The 8,671-nt window shown below is 41.5% G+C and overlaps 1 protein-coding gene across 11 annotated transcripts in view; it reads left to right on the forward strand.

The window, feature by feature from the left end:
- Positions 1–8,671, forward strand: part of CSGALNACT1 (chondroitin sulfate N-acetylgalactosaminyltransferase 1) — a 63,702-nt gene that overhangs the window by 45,688 nt on the left and 9,343 nt on the right. For 9 of the 11 annotated variants that reach the window (XM_066996280.1, XM_048049732.2, XM_048049738.2 and 6 more), the window contains 4 exons: positions 313–491; positions 900–994; positions 3,608–3,689; positions 4,050–5,496. In XM_066996280.1, the coding sequence (XP_066852381.1) occupies positions 313–491; positions 900–994; positions 3,608–3,689; positions 4,050–4,333 (640 nt within the window). In that variant the 3' untranslated portion in view covers positions 4,334–5,496. Of the gene's footprint in view, positions 1–312; positions 492–899; positions 995–3,607; positions 3,690–4,049; positions 5,497–8,671 lie in introns of those variants that run through there. The other 2 variants (XM_066996282.1, XR_010831217.1) reach the window with 2 other exon arrangements.

The following is an 8,671-nucleotide window of genomic DNA, read 5'->3' on the forward strand; positions in this document are numbered from 1 at the left end:
ACCACAGGTATTTTATATCTGCCTGCTGGCAATATTTTTTGTCTGTCTAAGCCTTGTTGGGATTTTTGTGAGATCTGCCCAAGGAAAGTCTCTGACAGGAATACTAGCGTAGTAATAAGGGAGTCAAACTCTGGATGTAGACATAGTGGAAATCTCCTCAAGACTTCAAGTGGTCATCTCTTCCCCTAAACTGCTCTGAAAACCCCGATACTGTAGATTTCTAGGTAAGTTTTTTCATATTGGGTTCCCACCCCCACTCGTATTAAGAGCTGGAAGGAGAATGTAAGTTGCTGACTGTTTTCTTTCTCCTAGATCAGCCAACTTCAAGAACTTCACCTTCATCCAGCTGAATGAAGAATTTTCCAGGGGCAAAGGATTAGACATCGGAGCTCGAGTCTGGAAAGGAAGTAACGTTGTTCTCTTTTTTTGCGACGTGGACATATACTTCACAGCTGAATTCCTGAACTCTTGTAGATTGAACACACAGCCAGGTACTGCTGCTCATTAAGTACAGAGCCTTTCAGCAGGTTTTTAGCTATTGCATAACAGCCTCACCAAAGTATTCTAACATTTGAATTGGTAATGAAGCTGCTGTAAATCATTCTTGAAACTTAGAGAACTAATTAAGACACATATAAAAATTCCATTGCTTCTTGGCTTTTGAAAGGTTACAACACCCCTGCACCCACTGTGAGTGAATTCCTTGCCTTCAGTATCTCTGCTTTCTGGAACCGGATCCTTGTGTTGATTTTATCCTCTCATTCTCATGCAAAGAACATAGGCTCGGTTGAAAATTTGTATCACTATGTCTGGTTTTGGTCCAGCATGGAAAGCATCCTGGAGGAGCATGAATTGTGTTTTATGCAGCTTTTTAAAAAATAACTTACTGTCATTTCCAGGAAAGAAAGTGTTTTATCCTGTTCTCTTCAGCCAGTATAACCCCAGTATAATTTATGGCCACCAGGATTCCATCCCATCTTTAGAACAGCAGCTAGTAAGTATATGTTCTTCCGAATGCCTGTTTTTATTTGGACAAAGCTTTCATTTTTTAAAAAGTGCGTGTGCTATTGGGTAGCATTTCCCTATTCTTTGTGCACAGTGAGGTGCACAAGACATGTACCATGTAGACAAAATTAACTGTAACAGTCACCTCATTGTGAGTTCTGCAGTTGTTTCCTAGGGAAATATATCGGTACCAATTATTTTAACCCTTGTTGGAGATTTTATACATAGAACCTGAGAATTTAAACTCTGCTTCTCTGTCAGAAGGGATTTTCTAATTAACAAACAACTCCTCCATGGCATGCTTTTTTTTTTTTAGGATGAAAGTCCCTGATGTTGCTTTCATTTCCTCTTTGCACTGAATATTTCCTTTCCTTGCATGATCAAAAGCTGGTGCTTGCCAGGCACTGCATCAGTCAGGGCTCGTCGTGTCCCAGACTGGACACTGTCACTGTAGTCAAGAGTTTGGGGCTGTTGAGAGCCCAGCAGCAGTCACAACTGAAAAAAAAAAGTCACTAGGGGGCTGAGTCCAATCTTCTGGCATTGCTACAGCCACCTCATGCAATCCATCTAGAAAAATGAAGTATGAGTTTGAAAACTAGACCCCAAATATTTTTAAAGGTTTGATGTTTTTTGGGGAGGAGGGGGGCTACTGCTCATTGTGTTACACAACAGGTAGCCAGACAATCTTTTCTTTCTTCTAAAATATAGCACGCTCTAGACTACTGATGTAGGGAAAAAGTTGTTAAAGATCGAGACTGTGTAGCACCCAGGGATTAAAAAATACTTTCTCATTCATGTAATTGTTTTTAAGCCATCACACTTAAATTTTTTTTTTGTGTTACTGCAGTGTCTGGAAAATTCTTTTCATTGGTTTTGTCTCAGAGGGAAACCTGTTCTGGCAATACCATAGAATTTGCATTAGCTCCTCTGTCTGATGAGGTCCCATCAGAGGTCCTCAGGCCTGCAAGCACTGTGCTCAGAAAGGAAATACTGCTCAGCTCACAAACTAGCATACATTCCACAAACTGCATTGTCAGGACTGTGCAAATATTTATAGCTAATATTTGAATCTTAAAATGTGATGCTTATTTCAGGAAGGCGTCTTGATTTCAAGAAGTACTGCCAATCTCATTTTTATGTAGATTTTAATATTTTCAGTCCATATTAGTTGCTGGGCATGAGGCCAGGTCCCTGCCGTTAAGACAGGACAGTTAGATCTCTATCCCAGTATTTGGGCTGCTGAGAAAAAAAAATCCTTCAGAAATGTTTGAAAGAAATTGATTTGTGAAGCAGCCACTTGCACTAATGGGAAATAATAATGCTAATGCAAAAGAGTAGCTTGCTGTAAGGGCATCGTTACGGAGATTCCTTGTCATGGTGCAGACCTGACAGATACAATCTTGTTTCCTTCTAATTGGCTTCTGCAGTAGCTTGGATTTTTCGAGGAGAGAAGAAATGAGAAAAGAAAAAGAGCGACAGGAGCAGTAAAATAAAAATAATGATAATTAAAAAAATGATTGCTAAAATGACAAGGAACAAAAAGAGAGAGGCATGAATGAGAAACCAAGAGAGACTGTTTTGGAAGAGGATTTTTTGGTAAAGGAAATGCTTGGATTTGTAAATCCAGAAATGGAAATCCTGCCTCATCACCTCCTCTAACATTATTGCAAGTGAAGCCAAAATTTTCAAAAATAGCTGCTTAAGGGTAGGTTTGTAATCACCCCTTCAAGAGCATGAAGTATAGCTGACATCTTTAAGGGATTTAAATACCTGTCCAGTCTCTTGATATTCTTGGATGTCTCACCATATGGGATTAGGTCACTCACACACATGAACTATGACCGTGGTGATGTATATGTTTATATTTGCTTTTGAAAATGATATGCGTGGCCTCTCATGGCTCTGATTTTCTTTCTATAATACACTTTATTTTCACAGTGCACCTCGACAATGTAGACCACGCATTCATTCTGACAAAGGCTTTTATAGGTTATATATTCACCACCTAATGTTTTTGGACTCCAGTTTTAGCTGGATTACAACAGTTCTGTAATGAAAATTATTCTTACCACTTTCCAAATTTTTGTCAAAGTTAAGGTAATCAAAAACTTGTCATTTTTGCAGTCAGATTAGAACATCTGTGTTCTTCCAGAGCTCTTGCAGTCCGCAATCCAGATGTCACCATCTGCTCTACTGCAGTCTGGCTTCCTGACTTACCAATATGTTTCTTATATCAGATTTGAATCGTGAAAAAAATTAATGATTTTGGAGGATGATTTACCTCCAAAGAAGCAAACTCCAGAGAGCGGTGGGATATTTGTCCACTTGGGCTACAAAAGCAGCAGTGGAGTGAAACCTGATCATTCTTAATCAGGGGGGTTTATCCATGACAGCTAATGACATGGCTGCTTTTCCTGGCAAAAACATGCTATGAAATATCTACAAAAGCTGGTAGATGTTTTAGGATCAACAAAAACATTACATGATGTATAATAAATGGGCAGTTGCTCCTATTTCTGACCATGTTCAGTGACTTGTTTCTCTGCTGTTCATGCTGAAAGCATTTCCGCTCCCATATAAACATTACTTTTCTCCCATGCAGATTATTAAAAAAGAAACAGGATTTTGGAGAGACTTCGGTTTTGGGATGACTTGCCAGTACCGATCTGATTTTATCAACATAGGTAAGAAAAATATACTCAAATACATCTGCTGTTTTACTGAAGCTTAGAAAATTGTGATCAGCTTCGCTTTCCCAGGCCAGTGTGGCTGTGTCTCTGCTTTGCAGCAGTGATCTGGCTAGATGCTCAGACTGCTCCCAGGTGCCATAGAGATTACCAAAATCTAAGCACTTTTTTAGTACAAATAAATCAGTTTTGGCTGGTGGCTAAAGATTGGAGGTTGAGGAATTTGAACGCTTTGTTGTTGGCTGTTTTAAAGGGCTGACTGGAACTAGAGAACAGCTGTAGTGCAATGAAAAGCATCACGTTGGGTAGTGGGAGGTATGCATTTGTAGTTGTTATTCTGGGTTTTCTTTGTGTCAGGTGGCTTTGACCTGGATATTAAAGGCTGGGGTGGTGAAGATGTGCACCTGTACCGCAAATACCTTCACAGCAACCTCATTGTGATCAGAACGCCCGTCAGGGGGCTCTTCCATCTCTGGCACGAAAAGCGATGTGTGGACGAGCTGGCCCCAGAGCAGTACAAAATGTGCATGCAGTCCAAGGCCATGAACGAGGCTTCTCACGGCCAGCTGGGGATGCTTGTATTCAGGCAAGAGATTGAAACTCACCTGCACAGACAGAAACTGAGCAGTAAGAAGACATGAAGCCAGAAAGGTGGGCAAAAAGCCTCTGAATGGATTTTTTTTTTTTTTATTTTTTGTGAAAGGAGTTGCTAACTAGAAAAGATGTAATAAGACTGAAAGCCGATGGGGATTCTAGCAGCCTGGCAGCAAAGCAGATGAGGGAAGTTCTTGTCCTCACTAATTCTGGCTTTTCTTAATAGGGCTTTTAAGTTCTCCATTAGCCTGACTGTCCAGCACTTGCTCCTGGGGGAGACTTGAACGCTTGATGAGATTTGAGGTCATGGAGACAATGAACATTACGTGAATGCCAGTGTGCTACAATAACAAATGGATGTGCTTTTCTGTGGAAATGTTTGTAAGATGTGTGCGGTTGTTTAAAGGATTGACCCTTTGGTGAACTGATAAAAACGAGTCATTTTCTACATGTCTAAAAAGGGCTGCTGTCAAAAAGTATGATTTTCTTTCTGAAAAGAAAACCTGATTGTTAACGATGGTTAAGCTGGAGTGACCAAAAATCTTTTACCCTTACGGGGCTGGGATGGGGGTACAGCAGCAGTTCACTTGCAGTTGATTCAGAGACAAGAAATCTCAGTGCTTTCTAAAATTCAGAAAGACAAAGCCTTGCCAGTCAAGTGTGATGTTTCAAAAATGCTGCAGGTTAGCATTGATTCTATTTTGTGGACAGGGAATGAAAAACAACGAGCCATGTCTGTACCACGTGAATCAGATGGTGTATTCCTGCGTTACAGTGCTATAAGTATCTCAAGATTCATTTTTAAATGGAGTTGGTTTTGCTTGAGAATTATGTTGTTATACTTGCGGTTTTCTAATTCTAACCTTACTGGGAAATAGTACAGCCTTCCAACACTGGGAAAATGCTCTGCAGATCTGTTTTTCCTGTGAATGGGAGCTGGGTTCAGATAAGTGAAGTGATGTTACTACAGAACCTGTGTGCTGGACGAAGCTTTATGCTGAAGAAGAGGAAACGTGTTTCAACTTGCAGTACTGATTTAACAGGAGACTTTAAACTCTGAATGCCAGATACCAAAATTAATGAACATTTTCTGCCTTTATACCAAAGTTTTCCTTCTAAACCAAATCTAGAATCTTGCCCACGGCATAGCAAAGTTTTTTGTAATTAAGAAAATAAATTTTTATGGTGGATTATTGGACCCTGCAAATTATTTTATGGTAATTATTGGTGCATCCTAAAAATTAGTTGTGTTAATAGATGTTTTTTTCAGTTGTCTAAAACTGTTGAAGGCATGAGTTATTGCTGTTGTAAAGCACTTTCTTTTAACGCTGACTGCTGTTTCTCATTTTAATCTTTACTAGCCAACAAAAAATGTACGGTTTTGGCAATCCCATTTGCTTACCTAATTGCTGTTTCTCCCAGTGGTCTCTGTTTTATAGCTTCAGATTAATTCAGGGCGGTCTGAAACTAGGTTCTAATGTGTTCTTTGGCTTGTAAAAGCTGAGGGAGAAGGATACAAGATAACAATGAGCAATGAATAAAATGCCGCTTGTCCTGCTGCTGAGCCGTAGGAAGAGTGCTTGTGAACCTCTCTAGAAAGCATTGTGTGCAGAACCTGCAAACAGAGACCGTGCCACTGTTAGTACTTCTTCCCTTGACGTATGTTTACATGTCTTTGCCTTTTGTTAGATGCAAGTGATCTTCATTGCACTTCTCTTGCAAAACACCAAGCATGTCCCAAAGCAGTGCAAAAATAGACGAGGATCCGATGGAAAGAGAATTTTGTATGTTTAAAAACAGCCCTCAGTGCATCACTTACCACAAAAAAACTTCAGCAATAACTCAAGCAGGTCCTCCAAAGAACATTTTGGTCTCCAGCATGTATGATGAATTGTTTACAAATGAATCTGTATTGATGGAGAAACCTTACAAATATGACTGTACTGGGAGGAGCCTGGTGTGGCTTGTTGAATGCATATGAGAGCTGTGACAACGGAGTTGTTGCAAGGTGACAGCTGTTCCTACACTCCCATTTAACCTGGATTTGAAACTGGATGATGCATATGGTAGAAGTTTCATCATTGTAACTTGCCTTGAGCTTGGCCTTTCCTGTTTCCCATGACGTTTTCCATTATCTTCCCTTAAGAAGAAGACCCCAAGACCTGAGCAGTGTAGTGTAACTGTAGTAGGCCCCACTTGCAGAGCAGGGCTGGACCAGGTGATCTCCCTTCAAACCTCTTCAAACCTCTGTTAGTCTCTAATTCGAAGCACCGGGCACCAGTAAGTTCAACACATCACTGCCCTGGACACCTCATCGAGCCCCTGTCAAAGTTTTACATCTTATGTTTCTAAGAGGTCTGTTGTGATTTTCTTGCGTGTCCTTTCCCACAGAGATGCCAGGAGTTAGACTGTCTGAGCAGTTCCTGTCCTTTGGCTGCAGAACCCAGTTTGGCAGGAGGCGGGATTGAGTCAATGATGGAGAGAACCAGCCCCCAGTCATTGGCCACCCCGGTGAGAAGTGCAGGAGAATCTAATCCCAGCAGAAGGCTGGTAGGGCTTGCTTAAAGGTGGAGACTGCACTGACGTGGGAAGGTGAAAAAAAACAGGAGAAAGGGAGGAAGTTATTGTTATCTACACCTCTATGAGAAGTGTAGGAGCTGTGACAGATCTTTCAGGCCATTTAGATGAAATAGAGCATCCAACAGAACTGTTGTTTTTGCCAAGCAGCTCTCTACCTTCCTTGTCCTAGAAACAGACAGCTTGTGATCCTTCCCAGAATGGCAGCTTTGAGTGAATGTGAGCTGGGGAGGGAACACAGGTCACCCTGCATAGTCAGAGAGGCCATGCAGGGGGCTCTGTGCTCTACTTTTGAAGACTGTGCATGCTCTGGCTATAGGCGCGGAGGTGTTGGGCAAAACAAATTGCCACGTACTTCCAGGTGTCATGATTGTTCCTGCAAACAGCCTTCAAATGCAATGACTCTTGTAATCCTTTCACAGTATCCCTTGAAGAAAGAAAAAGTCTGTAGAGAAGCTCCCTAAGACGAGTAAAACCAGCATCCCTGATTCCTGACTGCTTCAAGTCATCCTGGCTCCACTCATTTTCAGGGTAACTAGCTTTCAGAACAGTGGAAGAGCCAGTCTTAGGGCGTGTATTCTAGCAGGGATTGCTGCCCTTGCTGTCAGTACAGTAATCTAAAGGCGTGGGTATAAAACTTCAGGTTTCTTCCCTCACAGCAGACAAGTGAAGCTGTGAGTCTTTAAAAGCTGAGGCATGATTTTGTCAAACATGTAGGACAGATGTGAACACTGATGGTGGCTTTTCCTGGGCCCTGCTGAGCCAACTCTTGCAAACAAGCAGTTAGAGTATAAAAGCATGTGAAGCTACCGGTCCAGTAATCAGCTGTGCAGACACTGAGCTGGCCCACTGTAGATCTTAGAGCTACAATTGGTCGTGTCTGTAAGGTCCTGCTGTGTCCGTGCCAGATCAGCCTGCGCCTGGTTTCTGCAGGTTAACACCATGCCTCTCAAACTGCCTTTTTAAAGGAGACTCCATCCCCTGTCTTTGCCAGCCCAGAGCTGTGCTTCATGATTTGTCTCTAGCAGGACAACAGCTCTGCCATGCTCTTCACCTGAGAACATGAGAGAGCAGATGCTGACTTTTCTCGAGTGTTGCAGATCTCTGAATGATCTTTCATTTTGGCCATGTTTTTCAGAAGAAACACTTCATTAATGAGGAAGGAGGGCTTTTTTCCCTTACAAATAATCTAGTGTTCCTTCCCATGATCGATGCTGGTTATGTTGAAAATACCCATTTGGTATATACGATACAGTGCTCAAGAAGCTCCATAAATCATTTGTCCTGCCTCTGCCGTTGCTTTCAAAATCTCACTTTAAATTAAGACTTCATCTCTAGTTAAACATGCTGCAACTGGAGTGCAGGTTTTGCCCTCCATCCTTGCATGGAAACCACTTATTAGCACAGCTGCAAATTTTAAGACCAGATGATTACGAGAATTTCTTTTAATCAATGTTCTGCAAAATACAAGTGGATGTAGGATGGAAGGTTTTGACTGCTTCTTTTTAGCAGAGTGGCCCCGATGCACCCGAAGGAAGGGAATGGGTAAACAACTGAGCGCTTGCTCACTTGAGGGTCACATCTCTAACAAATGATGACGTTAGGAGATTTGCACAACCCTCGGCTGTACAGTTTGTCACGTGCAGCAGCTCAAATGGAGACAGTCAGGGTAAGAATTAATTTGCTGTGTGATTCTGTCCAGTTTCTCCCCCAATATTCTGAGTTGTGTTTTTAAAGAGCAGTTTAACAGATACGAAGAGAGAACATTAAGTTGAAAGAAATAGTTCTATGTTAAAGTTCACAACAGA

This window comes from Anser cygnoides, chromosome 4 (genome assembly GCF_040182565.1).
Source record: "Anser cygnoides isolate HZ-2024a breed goose chromosome 4, Taihu_goose_T2T_genome, whole genome shotgun sequence".
NCBI classification, from domain to species: domain Eukaryota; kingdom Metazoa; phylum Chordata; class Aves; order Anseriformes; family Anatidae; genus Anser; species Anser cygnoides.